At 42.2% G+C, this 18,220-nt stretch overlaps 1 protein-coding gene across 1 annotated transcript in view; it reads right to left on the bottom strand.

Moving 5' to 3' along the window:
• The window catches only part of ELOVL4 (ELOVL fatty acid elongase 4), a 56,333-nt gene extending 38,531 nt beyond the window's left edge, over nucleotides 1-17,802 (bottom strand). The window contains exon 1 of the mRNA XM_060752955.2: nucleotides 17,299-17,802. Coding sequence (XP_060608938.1) covers nucleotides 17,299-17,392 — 94 coding nt within the window. The 5' untranslated portion in view covers nucleotides 17,393-17,802. The remainder of the gene's footprint in view (nucleotides 1-17,298) is intronic.
• Between the last annotated feature and the right edge of the window lie 418 nt (nucleotides 17,803-18,220).

Below are 18,220 nucleotides of genomic sequence, written 5' to 3'. Positions count from 1 at the left end.
AAATTCCTTTGGGAGAGAGGAGTGGATGAGTATAAAGATGATGGCAATACATCAAGAAGACAACGCAGTTTGTGCTGGGCTAGTCAGGAATAAGTCCCATCTAGTTTAATGGGGACTGAAGCACAGTGTTGTTACCAAATAGAAATCTGCCTTGTGCTCTTTGATAAAAATGAGGGTTAAGAATACAATACAACTTCCATGTCTCCGGGGAATGCATTCCAACTTCACAATCCCCATGGATACCTAAAAATATGGATAGCAGCAAGCCCTATATTTTGACTCTACTTGGTCCTGAAACATATCATAGAATAAGACTGGAGAAGGCAAATTTAAGAGGTTCACAAACATTTCTGGGGGATGGATGAGGAAGACAAATGTTTAGAAGTATGGGTAAGTAAAACTTTGGTTATTGAAACTGTGCATATTGAGCTTGTACTGCATAGCAAAACTGAATACATAGGAGATGCAATTTTTGAGTAGAAATACCACTTCATGCAATATGATTCCAGTTTCTGTAGGGGATACATTCCTGTCTGGATTGTGATTACCTAAAACTGTGACTATGACCAAAGTCCATTAAATTTGCTTTCTTCTAAGCATACCTTTCTGGGAATTTGGTAGGTCTTCCAATGCAACTATGTGGCCAATTCTGGGAAAATCATATCATAAAATCACCCGGAGGACTTAGCAAATTCCTAAGTGTAACTGAGGATATAGGTTTCACAATTATAGGGGTCATACTGTAAGTTCCTGTTATGGGAAAGGGAGACATGCTGGACCAGATATTCAGATGACCCTGGGTCATCTGAATATCTGGTCCAGAGGGCTGAGCAAATTTTGGGAGGGCACGTGGCTGGAAAGGAATCAGCAAATCAGCAAATGTTTCTTGCACATTAGAGCTCTGTACTGGATTAGACACCTTCAGTTCACAAAATGCCTAGCTTGAGCCAAGTCAATCATCACTTTACAAAGTATTGGTTGACTATGGATGCAGACTCGAACATACAGCAGACAGGCAATTTTTGACCTTCTTATCATATTCTATCTTCCAGCCATCACTACAACTATATTCTGTTGAATTAAATACTTAATTTTGGCAACAGGTTATTCCAATACAATAGTCTAGGATACTAAAGGCGGGTTCTGTAAGTCAAACATCATCTTTATTTTATACATATAGTGTTTTTGAAACAATGTGTGTGAAAATCCAGTGAATAGGTCAGCAATGATTTGTACCTTCTGTACCATACAAAAGGACTTGTACCAATGAAATTTTCATTTATAACCCTTTCTTTGCCAAATAGATATGTGTAATTACAAGCAAAATAAATACTCATTTATTTCATTACTGCATGGATGAATAAATTTTCAGAAATTTGCTTAATGCTAAGGAAGAGGTTCGAGCAATTTCTAGTTATATTTTCACATTTGGGATCTTTTTGGTGAAAAAAATTATTTGACTGAGGAAAATGTTTCTTAAGCAAACGCAAAGTTTTAGTGCTGAAAATTTTATATTTTGTACAAAATACTGTTTTCTGTGCAAAGGAATTTTGCATGTTTTTCCCTGGGAAAGTCCCCAAATGCAATGCAATGCAATCGATCAATTACACTATATAACAACATTTGAAAAACTTTCTGTTCCTGATTTGAAAATGTCATTTCCTGTTTAATTGTGCGGTACTTACTTTGAAAGTAATTGTTATACTCCAGAAACTTTGTTCTTGTTGCTACCACAAACTCTGTTGAATTGGTTGAGACTCTATGAGATATTCATTAAAAAACTATAGCAAAATGTGCTGTAGGATGTCCCACAAAAACAAAGGTTTGCAGTTTAATAAACTTTTTCCATGGTTTTACGATAGAACCGATTAGGAGATGACATTTATAACCCAGGAACAAAAATTGTGTTACATAGTGTAATACCAATCTTGTAATTTCTTTCCCAGTGAGGTGCTGTCATGCCTTTTGTCATTGAGAATGAGATGTTTTGTAAGTAATTTTTAATCCCTAGAAATTTCACATGGCTATAAAGCAGTGTTGTGATGAAAGTCTTCATATATAGTACAGAGAGACAATACAGTGATTAGCAAAGCAAGAGAGGGCATGCTTATCTGATTGTGTAGGCAAGAGAGAAATATTCTCACTAATCAAAATTGGAAACAATGGCAGTACTTGATTTTTCCTTTGTTAAGACATAGCCAAATTTGACTAGCTAGACAGGATCTTCTTGCCATCATGGCTGGGACTGTATACTTTTAAGTTTTAAGAAACGATGCAGATGTTGGAGGTTTTTGGAGAAACAATAACTCTGACAATTAACAAATTGGTAGATGCTAAGAATGTGTTATGGACCCATCAACATGCTACAGTGGTACTATAAAAAGGTAACACTCACCCAATATTTTCTACAACATATTTTGGATCAACCTCCTCCCTCCCCCTGTTCACATGGGCACTTCTGACGAAGGCAGCATGGGATACTCACAACGGTAAGAATCTCTCATGGAGCCCTGTGGCTGTTTGGTAGCATCTATGGTGGCAATATGGCTCAGATCCATTCCCCTTTCCTGGATTAATGCACAGAAAAGGGGATTATGGCAGTGGCTCACCATTTTGCTGTAGACCTAGTCCTGCCATTAGCTTTGTGCCAAAACCAGGATTTGGGACAAACTCTGGAGCATGCCTAACTTATCTTAACACAAGATGAAACTAGGTTAAATTGGTTACTCTGTAATAAGCAACATAAATAAAAGAACACTGTGGGGACAGCCAGGAATGACTGCATGATGTGGGCAGGCTATGAAGCCCATGTAGACAAACCTGAAGACAAAGGAGAAAGGGGAAGTGGAAAGGAACTGAAAGAGTATCTCAGTCATGCAGCCTCTTCACTTTCATTTGCCATTTTCTTACCAGTGGAAGTGAACAAACTAATCAGAAACCAAGTGCTTATCGCATCATCTGAATTGGGGCTTCTTGCTCTCAAAAAACCCCAGTAATGACTCAAGAACACACCCAGGTTTGTTGTGCTTGTAAAAAGTAAAATTAGCTGGGAACTCTGTTTTGGGCAGCATCAAAAGCTTTGCATTCTTTGTAAAGTTAACTTTCTTTCCTGATAAGAGAAAGCAAGTGAAGAGAGTGTGTGCACCAGCACACCACTGATTCCTAATAAGTTGGAATTCCTGGGTTGTTGTAGGTTTTTTGGGCTATATGGCCATGTTCTAGAAGCATTTTCTCCTGACGTTTCACCTGCATCTCTGGCAGGCATCCTCAGAGGTTGTTTACCATAGATTTCTTACATTTCTCAGCATGGAGAATAATTGCTCACATTTCTCAGCATGGAGAATAATTGCTCACATTTCTCAGCATGGAGAATAATTAATGTAGATTAGGCAGATTCTCTTGGATGAGAAGAGCATTCTATAATGGGACATCACAACATAAGCATGCAGTGTTTCTGCTTTGCCACTGTAATGCTGGCTGTATCTTATGCCAATCCTATCATAGGGTATCTAATATACTTGGCAAGATTTATTCAGAGGAGATTTGTAATTGCCTTCCTTTAAGGTTGGAAGAGTGTGACTTGTTCAAGGCCACTCAGTAAGTTTCCATGCCTGAGCATGCGTTCAAACTCTAGTCTTTAAGAGCCCTGCCTTACTGTTTTTGCGATATGTAAATATAAATGAAAATCAGAAATACAATGGTACTTCTGTAACTGTGGAACCAATATCCACAGTTTCACTTACATTTGCACAAGGAAAAATTGTCTTTCTAGGAATTTGCTAGATCCTCTCAGTGATTCTATGGTGTTTTCCTTGGATATTACCACAGAGTTTCCCTGTAGGACATAGCAAATTTCCAGAGTGGATCTCTCTTTAGGAATGTTTAGTTCCTTCAAAGAGATTACATGCTATCCTGGCACCGGAAGTCAAGTAATTTAATGGCACTCAGTCAAATCTGTGGTTTCAGGTAACTGCAGCCCAGTAGGGAATGTATCCTCCCATGGATACAGGGATCTTATTGTTAAATAATATACATATAACTTCTTGCATTTCTTCTGATGACTAGAAATCTTCAGTATCAAATGTATTTGCAACCAGATGTAGCTTGCCATCCTATATTCTTTATGCTATCAGCCTAGCATTAAACATCATACATATTTACTGTGTCATGTTAATTAGCTATAATAATGGTGAATACAAATGTAAACATAGCAGTTGCCTTCTCACAAAACAGGAGACACTTTGATGAATGTTCACAATCACTCTGACCGCACACGGGGTGGTGGTGTGACTGAACTATTCATAAATTTATTAGAGCTCAAAAACTAAGTTACCGCTGACCCTGATCTCCTAGCTTATATTTAATAAGCAAAAGATCGAAGCTAGACTTATATTTGTGTCACTAACACAAATATAAATGAATGTCAGAAAAGGGAATCAGACTAGGAAGTATCACAAAGTTTTTCTATCCTGGTCAGACTAGCCTCTCCTGTGTATAAGAGGAGTTGAGTGGGAATCTTTCGGAAGCATATACCAGCACACATGCATGCAAATAATAAACCAGGATTAAGAGGAATTCTGGCTTAGATTTTCACTTCAGTATCAGGACCTAGTTCTCTAGTTCTCAACTTGCTGCTTGTTACAAAGCATCAGATAGCATCACCACTCCCGGTGATTCATGATGTATACTACCCAAGGAAATTCTTACTATTTAGGCTTCTGAGCCATAAAATTGCACAAGTAACTCTCCTTATCTTTGTCATTATGAACACTACAACAACAACTGTTCTTTCCCTTTTATATTACACAGTGCCTGGCATCTGAAGTTGATGTCCCACTTTGCCTAATGGTAGGGTTGCTACTGCTTAGTGTAATAATAAAAGAACTTGTTTTTAATGTTTGGTGGTTTTCCTTGGCATCTCCAACTTTCCTAAGTAAAAGAATAAGGAATGTTCTCTCTCTTCCACACACACACACAACACACCTAAAACCAGGCTGCTTTTATCATGTGAGATGCCACAGGACAATGTAAGATTTTGGAGGAGAAAATCAGTATGAGCTGTACCCCAAGACAAATATCGGAGGGCCCTCGCACACAGCCATATAACCCAGAATATCAAGGTGTAAAATCCCACAATATCTGCTTTGAACTGGGTTACCTGAGTCCACACTGCCATATATTCCAGTTCAAAGCAGAAAATATGGAATTCTATTCAGCTGTGTGTAAGGGGCCTGAGTCCCAAAGGTATAATTATCAAAATGTGATTACTTGGACATAAGTACAACTGGCTTCCATACACGTTTAGTTACCAGAGCACTCTAATAGTTCCAACTTAAGAATTATATCTCAGGAATCAGTTCAACTGATAACAATGAGACACACAACTTCATTAGTCGTGTATAGAAACCCTGCCACAAGAAAACAAACTAGTTCTGTATAACTGATGACTGGACATTGGCATAATATGGATCTCAATCTGTCTATGGATCCGTTGTCAAATTATGCCATTCTTCCACACACAAAAATCAACCCATGCCAGCTTTTACATACATATTTTTCATTTGTGGTGCCCCTGGTGGCACAGCGGGTTAAACTGCTGAACTGCTGAATGTGCTGACTGAAAGGTTGGTGGTTTGAATCCAGGGAGCATGGTGAGCTCCCACTCTTAGCCCCAGCTTCTGCCAACCTAGCAGTTTTATAACATGCAAATGTTAGTAGCTCAATAGGTACCGTTTGGGCAGCAAAGTAGCGGCCACATGACCTTGGAGACCTCTATGGGCAATGTTGGCTCTTTGGCTTAGAATTGGAGATGAGCACCACCCCCAGTTGGACACGACTAAACAATGTCAAGGGGAAACCTTTCCCTTTACATATTTCATTTGCTGTGAGTGTTGTCTGGTAAGGCATATATCTTAAACTCTCTGACCCCTAAGAACACAAGTGTACACTGACTCTTGTGGTGAGAGGCTTCAATCCTCCCACCCAACACAGCAAGCTGGAATGCAAGTTGAAATGCACTGAAAGGATATTTGAATACTATCTCTGCAACAACTACTTTCAGTTAAAAGCCTGGAAAGCAAAACACTGTCTACAGCTTGTGTTTGCTGGCTTCTTGAGACAATGTTTTGGCAAAGCTAAAGAAAATGTGGAATAAAATTACATTTGAAATGAGTATATACAGCTCTACAAAATGTCTGGCCATAGTATTACATTTTATGTTTTACTTCAAAACTGTGATAAGCTAACACAAGAGGTGTTTCACAATATTACAGATTACATCAGAGAGTGGTGGACTCTCCAGTTTTAGAAGCCATTAAATAGTAGTTAGATGGGCATCTTTAAGGAGATCTAGAATTGCATATTCCTGTATGTCAGGGACTTGGACTAGATGGGTCATGTGGTTCTATCCAACTTTATGGTTCTACGACACTGGAAATCTGATGGCATGTTGGAGTTGCAGATGATATTCACTGAATAGGTCACTTGTCCCTGCAGAAGAGCCTTTTTCTTAAATCCAATTGAGAGTCTACACCAAGACTAGTCCATTGAATCAACGTGGTTTAGGTGTGGATGCACCACTCAGCATGTGCCCTACATGGAAGCAGCACACCTTGTGGCAACAGAACCATACTTTCCTTGAGCAGTTGGATTTAGGCCTCTTTGATCCCTGCTCAAGGAAAGTGTGCTTCTGTCGCTACAAGGTGTGTCAAATCTCTTGCACAAGAGTTTGCACAATGCCACAGAGCATTTCACAGAGCAACACTGCTGCCAGAATTTATTCAGCTAGCACATCAAGGGATCAAGTGTGATGAATTGTGGAAACAGGAGCTTTAACAGATAACATAATCATTGTCAGCACCACCAATAAAGACTCTGATGAAAACAATATACTGATGAGAGATAACAAATAGGTAGCCAGGGTTCAATTCATTGTTCATCCGGGACAAAGTAGGAACCTGGCAGGTATTTCTCCACTTGCCGATTATGTAATTGTAAAGTGTTAAACTGAGAATATGGGAAGAATATAAGGGTTAGGAAACACATTTGTAAAAAAAATAAATCCTATGGAATCAATCATCTGAAGCTGACACTTAAGCTGTTCTGGCAAACCTCCCAATTTGGACTGTTAGGCCACTGTAAGGATTAGAAGATTCATAAGACATACTCCACACAAATATACAGTCTTGTAAAGTGTAAATAAAGCCCTTTCTTTATCCATCAACTGATGCAGCACCAGATTTGGCATGAAACGAAACTCCATCCTTACCTACTGCATATTCACAGAGCTCTAGATGACTCTGTCTCGCTTGCCAGTGAAATACGAGTGCCACTCTCACTGATGGGATTCAGGGACTCTTTGCCTCCAGATGTACACATAGATATCCCATCTGTATGTGCTGTCTAAGGCCCCTTCCATACAGCTGAATAAAATCCCACATTATCCGGAATATATGGCAGTGTGGACTCAGATAACCCACTTCAAAGCAGATATTGTGGGATTTTCTTCCTTGATATTCTGAGTTATAGGCCTGTGTGAAAGGATCCCAAGACACTGTAATGGGAAGGTGTGAGCTATATGTACAAAACAGTAAATGTGTGTAATTTAGAAGTTATTTAATTGAGAAGCTATGTTTAAAAGAACTATTCCGTGAGTGATGTATATTACAACCTAAACTAAGGGCACTTCCACACAGCCATATAACCCAGAATATAAAGGCAGAAAATCCCACAATATCTGCTTTGAACGGCGTTAGCTGAGTCCACACTGCCATATATTCCAGTTCAAAGCAGATAATGTGGGGTTTTATTCAGCTGTGTGGAAGGGGTCTGGCACTTCAGTGTTCTCAGATGGTCCTCATACTGAAGGTGTAAAGGAAGGTTGAGAATATCTTGAAAATCCTGGCAGCCTTAACCAACACTGCCATTGATTAAAGTTACAATTAAACATCCTATAGAATAATATGTAGCAAAATTGGTGGGGTGGACACAAAGTATCATTTAGCAAATGCTCAGGGCCCTTCCACATAGCCCTATATCCCAGAATATCAAGGAAGAAAATCCCACAATATCTACTTTGAACTGGGTTATCTGAATCCACACTCAGATAATGTGGGATTTCCTGCCTTGATATTCTGGGATATAGGGCTGTGTGGAAGGGCCCTCAGTTTACCTGCAATAAGGACGGAGAAAACATATGAACGTCTCAAAAATGGCCCATGTAGTAGCATCTGCAATCTCAAATCTTATAAACATGAAATGATGCAGTAGTCTAAGTCTAACATGCCAGAGATTATGTGCTTTTCTCTTTCAGAATGTGTACTGATGAGGATGTTTTCAAATGCTGTTATCTTACTTCTATATTCATGCTCAAAACCTCAGGTATTTGTTGCAAAAACATACTATTAAATGCCTTGCAAATTTAATGGCTCAGTTTTATGAATGTAGGCCTGTTCCTAGTTGCCCCCTTATAATTATTGTTCAGAAATGGTCATCTCTATTAACTCAAAAGCCCTTGAGCCATAACTACTAACTCCTTAGAGTATACACCAAGTATTGGCAAACTTCACTCTTCAGGTGTTTTGGACTTCAACTCCTAGAAGTCCCAGCCAGCTTACTGGTTTTTAGGAATTGTGGGAGTTGAAGTCCAAAACACCTGGTGCCTGGTCTACATCCAATTATTAGTACTCAGATAAAGTAAACTCAACGAGTCAAATGCCAAATTGTAAGTCAACACGTATGTAAGTTGTTCTAGTAACCTCTGTGCTTTAAGGCCAGGATATAAATAGCTTTAATAAATAAAAATAAAGAAATATGTAAATCCCGCTATTCATGAATCTACTTTAGTGGGTGCGATAATGGGATGTAAGCTTGTGCATCTATAATGCATAATAAATATAAAATAAAATATTTAGATTGGGGTTTTTTTCATCACTGCTGCATTATTCAGCTTCACATTAAAAGTGGAATATAAAGGCCATGTTGAAAAGAAGTTAGAAAGTAAGAGTTGAGCCTTCAATAGTTCTGAATAGAAGATGTGGGACGGATATTGATCTTAAAGAAGAAAGTTACCATTTTAGACTTCAAAGTGGCTAAGGATCAAGTTACACTTGTAGTTTTGCCATGAAATATCAGAAGTCATCTTGCAATGATGGTCCATATTTCATAACACTACACTGCCCTACTATGAGGACAAACACAAACAAGGCAAAATGTGATGCTTCATGGGAAAGGAGGAGGAGTAGAGATTGTAGGGAGGCTGCAGGATACAGGCGTATTCTGCTGCAATTCCTGTCAGAAGGCAACTGCTTGGAAATTTCACATCTTAACTGATAACATTGTTGTATGCCTTGGCCCGGAGGTATCTGAGTTGGGGAAGAACAACCAAAACGTAATTTGGGAATCTGATTTTAGAAATATGGGAGCACCAAACAATGAAAGGAAACTGTGTAGGTGTCCCAGCGAGAATGACATGTCTTCATTCATTGTGCAACATTCCTATGCAGAGATGTTTTCAATATGGTGAAATGTTTCATTCATTGAGCAATAGGAACCCATGGCGAAGCCTTTATGATTGCTGGGCACGGCTGCAGCAGCGTGGTATAATTTCAAAATGAGATGGGTTGAGAAATGATGCTGCAGAGCAAAAGATGTTCTGATTCATCTGTTGGGTAGCATCACTGCTATTATCAGGGAGTTCCAAAATCAGGTTCCAACAAAGCCATGGGGCCTGAAAGTATTTGCATAAATTACTTGCAGTCATCACATTTTACTTGAATTGTAAGGGATTTGGTTCATTTTGTTTGTTTTGGATAGTTTTGGGATTCAGTGTGTATATGACAGTTGACATCTAGAAGTAGAGGCCCAGTAAGACATCTATCCGGATCAGTGGTTTCCAACCTGTGGGTCTCCAGATGTTTTGGCCTTCAATTCCCAGAAATCCTAACAGCTGGTAGTTTCCAAGTTTGGCTGGGATTTGCAGGAGTTGTAGGACAAAACACCTAGGGACCCACAGGTAGAGAAACAATGATTCAGATGTTATTTTTAATTCATAACCCTACAGGTTTCTCTATCTTCTCAGGGCCCTTCCACAGCCCTACATCCCAGAATATCAAGGCAGAAAATCCCACATTATCTGAGTGGGGACTCAGATAACCCAGTTCAAAGCAGATATTGTGGAATGTTCTGCCTTGATATTCTGAGATATAGGGCTATGTGGAAGGGCCCTCAGTATGGTAGAAAGCACTGTAGTGATAATTCAGAATCATACCCTCCAATATTTCACAGATAAAGTTCAACACATGTGGCCAATCAACATCAAAGTGCAGTCAAGATGTCAAAGGGTCCTAATGAGGAAGAACACACAAGCCAGGAGAGACTTTTGCCTGAGCCTACTGTGAAGGGCATGATCCTTCTCCCCCTTCCTGAGTTGAGTACAAACAACTACTTTTGAACTTTGAACTCCGGGTCCTTCTACACTGCCATATAACCCAGAATATCAAGGCAGATGATCCACATTATTTGCTTTGAACTGGATTATATGAGTCTACACTGCCATATAATCCAGTTCAAAGCAGATAATCTGGATTTTATACAGCTGTGTAGAAAGGGCCACTGTTTGCATTAAGTAAAGTAAGATGATGGTGAAGGAGGAATGAGAGGAAGAGACATACCTGGACATTTTAAAAGCAACAGAAAAGATTGTACAGTAAGGGGTTGATTGGGACTATCATTGTCAAATTTAGATAGTTGGAGGAAATGCAACATTTTAGTCCAGGTACAGGGAGTCAACCAACATATGCCATTATTATTATTAGAAGAGAGAATGAACTATAGTGGAAGTCCTTTTGTCTACATTTTCAACTCATGGGAGTGGGGAGAGTAGAAGGGAACTCACAATCTTGTAATGTTGTAGGACTGACTCACAAAGTTGTGGGAAGAACTGGTGAAAGAAGGTGCATAAAGCTCTTTGAATACCTGGAGAAAGTTACTAAACAAATAATCATAGTGCTACACATTGCACAAAGCTTTTGTAAAGTCCAAGAACTGATTTTTTGAACAGAGCTGCAGGAGGTCTCCTCCCTTGATGTTATGATGCAATGGGTGCATATACACTGTCAATTAATGCAGTTTGACAACATTTTAATTTCCACGGCTCTATGCTATGGAATCATGGGATATGTAATCTTCAGGCTCCTCTGCCAAAGAATGCTGGTGTCTCACTAAACTATAAATCCCACAATTCCGTAGCAGTGAGTCATGGCAGTTAAAGTGATGTCAAACTGCATTAATTCAACAGTGGAGATGCACCCAATGACACCATCCCAATACTACAGTGCATAATATCAAGTAAAGGATGTTATATTTTGAAAAATAAAATGACCCAGGGCCCTTCCACACAGCCCTATATCCCAGAATAAAGGCATAAAATCTCACAATATCTGCTTTGAACTGGGTTATCTGAGTCCACACTCAGATAATGTGGGATTTTTTACCTTGATATTCTGGGATATAGGGCTGTGTGGAAGGACACCCAGTCAGCAAAGTCACCACAAAAAGCGAAAACATTCCAATAGTCTGAGCTTTTGCCTGAAAATAACTTCTCTGGAGCTGGATCCAAAGATTTATTTCATTGCTGGGCTTCCCTTGTGGAAATGAGGTGGGGAGGCTTTTAATTATCGACTCTCCCTTTCTTTTCCCCAGCACCACTCCTCTATCTGCTCTTCCAGAGTCCCTTCAACTTTCCCTCATCACAATCCACCCTGCTATCCTACCCTAAACAATATACCTGGTCCTTGGAAAGCAAGCATGACAGGACCAGGTTGATAATTGGATAGGGAACAACCATAGAACAGCAGGAATGGAAGGATGGAAGGAGACTACGATTTTGCTGGATCAAGAAGAGTCATGTTCACACAGGATTGTAACCAGAGAGTTAGATCCTCCCTTGCCTTCCTACAATCCTACACTTACACAAAGAGTTAAGACAACCAACACACTAACAGAATTTGCTTTACCATTTTCAACCGAAATGTTTTGTCACTGTGGAATCCCAAGACGAGACAATACCTTTTACAACTATGAATGAAAGTGATAGTATCCTAAGCAAAAGAAATTTAGCACCATTTCCTCAGAAATCAAATTGCCCTCAGAGAAAACAAGATCAAAGTGAAGTCTGTGTCATGGCAATTTACTGCTGCCAATTTGCTCCATGTGTCTGGCATAGTTTTCATTCTTCTATGGGAGTTGATCTTTTGGCTGGTTGCTTATTGCTATGCAGTGCAGTACATTGTCGCAATCAAAAGACAGAGCTATTATTAATATGAGTCACAAACCACTTTTCTGAGGAGCCCCCGGTGGTGCAATGGGTTAAACCCTTGTGCTGGAAGGACTGCTGACCAAAAGTTTGGTAGTTTGAATCCAGGGAGCGGGGTGAGCTCCTGTTGGTCAGCTCCAGCTTCCCATGCAGGGAGATAAGAGAAGCCTCCCACAGGTTGGTAAAACATCTGGGTGTCCCCTGAGCAACTTTCTTACAGACAGCCAATTCTGTCACACATGAAGCAACTTGCAGTGTTTAAAGGCGCTCCTGACATGACCCCCCCCACACACACACACTTTTCTATTAAATCTTATATTTATCAGTTATTAATATGCCAGTTTGTTTTTTCCCCTAAATCAAAATAGTGTAAAATGCAGGTGATACAAGTGCAAAGAAAACTCCCAAAAAAGTGCAGATGATGTATTTTACCTAATATTATATGTTTTGGAGAAATGTGGATTAATGTATTTGGGTATGTTGAAAGATGAGATCAAGTGCAATAATGCTGATCATGCAGCAATGTGTTTTTTGAAGTAGAAAAATGGGATTAATTTACTGCAATGGTATTTGAATTGGAAATATAAGATTAGTGGTTTTACTGATTTTAACTACTTATTTCCAGTACCACAATGTTTAATTCTATTTTAGTACTAATATGTCTGAGGTTTTAAATTACACATTGTATTTTCCTTTTAGCATTGTTAGCTGATTTGAGTTTCTTTTAAGAGAGAAAAGGTATCATATAAATACATACAACAATAACAATCTCACTGCTATATAAAGGAAATGTTTGGGAGTAAAAAGAAAAGTAGTTCAAAATTCCTCTGAGGATGCTTGCCATAGATGCAGGTGAAATGTCAGGAGAGAATGCCTCTAGAACATGGCCATATAGCCCCAAAAACCTACAACAACCCAGTGATTCTGGCCATGAAAGCCCTTCGACAATACATTAGTTCAAAATTTGTGGCACCTATTAGCCTAACCAGGAGCCCCCAGTGGCACAGCAGGTTAACCACTGAGCTGCTGAACTTGCTGCTGAAAGAATGACAGTTTGAATCCAGTGAGCGGGGTGAGCTCCCACTGTTAGCCCCAGCTTCTGCCAACCTAACAGTTTGAAAACATGCAAATGTGAGTAGATCAGTAGGTACCGCTCGGCAGGAAGGTAACATCGCTCCAAGCAGTCATGCTGGCCAAATGACCTTGGAGGTGTCTATGGACAATTCCGGCTCTAAGGCTTTGAAGTGGAGATGAGCACCACCCTCCAAAGTCAGACACAACTAGACTTAATGTCAAGGGGAAAGCTTGACCTTTACTTATTATCCTAACCACATGAATCCTATAATATAGCAGTGAAAACCATGACATGCTACAGAAAAATCTTCAAAATAGTTGGTTTGCTGTCTTTACAACTGTGAAACAGTGACACAGTGAGGAGACACACATACAATTGTGCTTCGTACAACTGCCTTATCTTCCCGCATCTTTAACCAGCCTGGAACAGAGAACTTCTCCTGTTCTTGCCAATGGTAAATGACTGTCTTCTCAACAGTTGTATGATCAACCATGCTTAATGCTGACCTATTATAACTAACTAAGGTGCCTCTGAGCTTTCATTCTGAATTATGAAGTTAATTATCTAAGGAAAGGCTCGACTAACCACACCTTCAAAAGGAAAACATGAGACCAGGCCCTAAACTAGATTTTAATGAATAATAAAGAGCACATAACCATCTGATCTAACTATGCCATGCCATTCATTTCCCAACGTGAACCATACCAATAGATTTGAATGTGTAGCCCATCTTGGAAACTGGGAAAACTGGGATCCGTGGAGAGTTATCCTTTCTTTAGCTCTACCACGCAAACATATGACTGCTTAGCACAATATGAAACTAGGGGACCTTCCACACAGCCCTATATCCCAGAATATAAGGCAGGAAATCCCACAATATCTGCTTTGAACAGGTTTATCTGAGTCCACACTCAGATAATGTGGGATTTCCTGCCTTGATTTTGGGATATAGGCCTGTGTGGCAGGTCCCTTGGATGTTCATACCATGTTCCCAAAGGGACTGTGGTGACAATGGAAGATCTGAATGTGTGTGAACTTAAAGTGGACACCAGTTCAGTGAGCCAAAGGACTCAACTGTGTGAACCACAACCAAATGATAGCTGGATATCGGCGCACACACAACCAAATGCTTGGGGAAAGCAGCTAGGGAGTACTCAGTACAGATTGGGGTTAACATGGGTCCAATTTAGTAAAGGCTCTGTCTGATAAGAATGCTTGGCAAGGAAGAAAGCAGCAGGAAAAGAGAAAGAGCACATCCCAGAAGGAGAGAATCAACCAAGGAGGCCATCAATACCCTCTGTCTGCAAGACCTGAGGACAAGGGACTTGGGGCTCTCTCCTTTATGGGGTCACCATGAGTTGAAGTGAACTTGACGCAAGTTAATAACAAAAACAACCACTATCCATCCTCTATTTTACAGATGCTGAGAGAATGCAATCTGACACCACTTTACCTGCCTTGGCTCAAGGCTATGGAATCCTGGAAGTTGGAGTTTGGTGAGGTACCAACATTCTTTGGAAGAGAAGTCTAAATGAAGATGTTGTAAAAGGACACGTCCTATGATTCCCGAGCATTGAGCCATGGCAGTTTAAAGTGGTGTCAAACTGCATTCATTCCACAGTGTTGAGCAGGCATGGGCAAACTTTGGCCTCCAGGTGTTTTGGACTTCAACTCCCACAATTCCTAACAGCCCATCGGCTGTTAGGAATTGTGGGAGTTGCAGTCCAAAACACCTGGAGGGCCAAAGTTTGCCCATACCTGGTGTAAAGGCACCCTACAATGTACAGATGAGGAGGAACAGTGACTTACAGGTAATGCAATACAACAGATTTCCATCCCTCCCTCCCTCGGCTCCACAATTCTGGGCGACATTCAAGGTGTGCTGCATTTCCAGTGCTCACATATGAAGATGGGGAGATGGTACAAGCACGAGGAGAGATAATTTAAGTATTTAAGTATTCCCTAGGAAAGAACATAAAGAAGGAGAAGGAGGAAAACCTCCCTCTTGCCTGCGTGGGAGGGTGGAGGGGGAAATTAGGTTACAACTGGTCCAGGCTCAAGAGGCATTAGGGCCCGTTCCCTCCCTGAAGGGCCCCGGGCGGGCTCAGAGGCCGGCAGCCAGGGAGCAAGCGGAGAGAGGCGGAGGAGCCATTTTGACCGCTGTGTGACAGTGACAGCAGGCCTGGCCCAGGAGGAGGAGGAGGGGAGGGGGGGGGGAGAAAGGAAGGAAGGGAGCAAGAAAGGAGCTGAAGGAGGGAGAGAGAAAACAGCAAGGGGTCTTTCTGGGGGGAGAGAAAAAAGAACCACAGCCACCAGCAACTGTGGGACAGATGCCCTGCAGACTGGGTGCTGCTTAACAGGACACCAAGGATAGAATAAAGAGGTGGAATATGGAAGGAAAGATAGGAGTGGAAAGAAATAGAAGAAAGGGAGGAAGGGAGGGGGGAGAGGTAAGGATTAGAAAGGAGGGAGGAGGGAATGGATGGGAAAAAGAGAGAGGGAAGGAAGGAAGGCCTAGAAAGGAAGCAAGAGAGAAGAAAGAGAGGTAAGGAAAAAGGAAGGAGGGAAGAAAGGGAGGGAAGTGGAAATTGATGGGAAGAAGAGGAAAGCAGAGGAAGAAGGAAGGAAGGCCTAGAAAGGAAGCAAAGGAGAAAGAGAGGTAAGGATTAGAAGGATGGGAGAATGGAAAGGGAAGAAAAAGGTGAAGGAGGGGAGAAAGGAAAAGAAGGATGTGTGAAAGGGTGAGTGAGAAGGTAGGAAGAGAAGGGATGGGAGGAAGGAAAGGGAGAGAGAGAGCAAGAGAAGGGAAAAAGAAGAAGGGAAGGAGGTTGGAATATAAGGAGAGAGTGAAGGGAAAAGGGGGGATGTTGGAAGGAAAGAAGACAGAGAGGAAGGGAAGGAAGGAAGTCAAGGGAGGGGGAGGGAGGGAAGAGAGAAAGGAATAGAAGGATGTATGAAAGGGTGAGAGAAAGGGATGGATGGATGGAAGGAAAGGAATGAAGGGAAGGGAGAGAAGGGGGAAAGGAATAAGGGAAGGAGGTTGGGATATAAGGAGAGAGGGAAGACAAAAAGAGTGTGTTGGAAAGAAAGAAGACAGGGTGGAAGGATGCGAAGGGATGGGATGCGAAGGGAAGGGAAGAGAGAAAGGAATAGAACAGTGGTTTTCAACCTGGGGTCCCCAGATGTTTTTTGACTACAACTCCCAGAAATCCCAGCTAGTTTACCAGCTGTTAGGATTTCTGGGAGTTGTAGGCCAAAAACATCTGGGGACCCCAGGTTGAAAACCACTGGAATAGAAGGATGTATGAAAGGGTGAGAGAAAGGGATGGATAGAAGAAAAGGGAAGGGAGAAAGGAAGGGAAGGAGGTCGGGATATAAGGAGAGAGGGAAGATAAAGGAGGGTGTTGGAAGGAGAGGGAGAAAGAAGGAAAGGAAGGGAGGGATGAGAGAAAGCAATGGAAGGATGTGTGATAGGGCGAGAAGGGATGGGAGGACGGGAAGGAAAGGAAAGGAAAGGAAGGGAGAAAGGGAGAAGGGAAAGGAATAAGAAGAGAAGGAGGTTGGGATATAAGGAGGGAAGAGTGTTGGAAGGAAAGAGGAGAGAAAGGAATAGGAGGATGTGTGAAAGGGCGAGAGAGAAAGTAGGAAGCGAAGGGATGGATGGATGTATGGAAGGAAGGAAGGAAGGAAGGAAGGGGAGAATGAGTAGAAGGGAGAGAGGGAGAGGGGATGAATGGGAGGAGGGACAGAAGGGATGGAGGAGCGGGCGGGCGGCCAAGCGCAAAGGAAGGAGGGAACGAGGGAAGGCAGGCAGGAAGGCAGGCCGGCGGCTTGCGCGCCTTCCCCGTTGTCCTTCCCGAGAGAGAGGCACCTGCGTGCCGGCGTCCTCCTTGCCCCGAAGGGCGCTCACCTCGGATGCTCCAGCTCCACCGGTAGAACTCCAGGGTGTCGTTGACGACGTTGGCGATGAGGCCCGGCTCTGCGGCGGCGACGGGGTGCGCCATGGCTGGGGCTGCAGGGCTGGCAGGCGGACAGGCAGGCAGGCCGAGGGATGCGAGCGTCGGCCTCTCTTCCTCTCTCTCTGTCTCTGTCTCTCCCTCCTTGTCTCCTGCTGCTCCTGCTGCTCCCCTGGCCCAGGTGGAGAATGGCCAACTCCAACCCAGGTCCCCGGGTATCTTTCTCCGCAGGCCCCGCCTCGCTCCCGACGGCTCCCGTGCCCACGGGCAGAGACAGAGGGAGAGCGAGAGAGAAGGAGGGAAGGAGGGAAGGAAGAGAGGAAGAGAGGAAGGAAGGAAGGAAAGGAGGAGGCGGGAGGAGGGAGGCCGGCCCAGCGAGCGAGCGAGCAAAAGACGGAGGCGCCGGGCTGCGGCACCTGCGGGTGGACAGCGGCGCTGAGCTCGGCCGGCGTCACGTGGTCTCCCTCTCCCTCCCCCTCCCTCCTTCCCCCTCCCTCTCATTCGGCCCACCCCTCCCACCGCTCTCCCGGGGGCATCTTTGCCAAGCAGCCCAGCCGCGCAGGCGCAGAAGGCGCTCTGGCAAATGAATGAAAGTGGGGCTCGTCCTTTTGAATGGCGTGCGTCTCATTTACCAAGACCTCACTCGGGTGCTTCTGCTTTCTTTCTTTCTTTCCCTTTTTTAAACACTTCTGGGTTTTCGCTTTTCTTCTTAAATGTTATTAGCAAAAGCACAGGTGAGAAAGGCACTTAGATCCATGTTTACTTTTAATTTTGTTTCAAAAGTCAGAGACTTACAGATAGGGACAAGATTTCATCACACTCATATGGTATACTTTATTTTGCTTACACCATTATTACTCAGTAGCATCTTCTAAT

The sequence above is a fragment of the Anolis sagrei genome, chromosome 1 (assembly GCF_037176765.1).
Source record: "Anolis sagrei isolate rAnoSag1 chromosome 1, rAnoSag1.mat, whole genome shotgun sequence".
Taxonomy (NCBI): domain Eukaryota; kingdom Metazoa; phylum Chordata; class Lepidosauria; order Squamata; family Dactyloidae; genus Anolis; species Anolis sagrei.
This window is presented reverse-complemented; position numbering and strand designations above follow the sequence as displayed.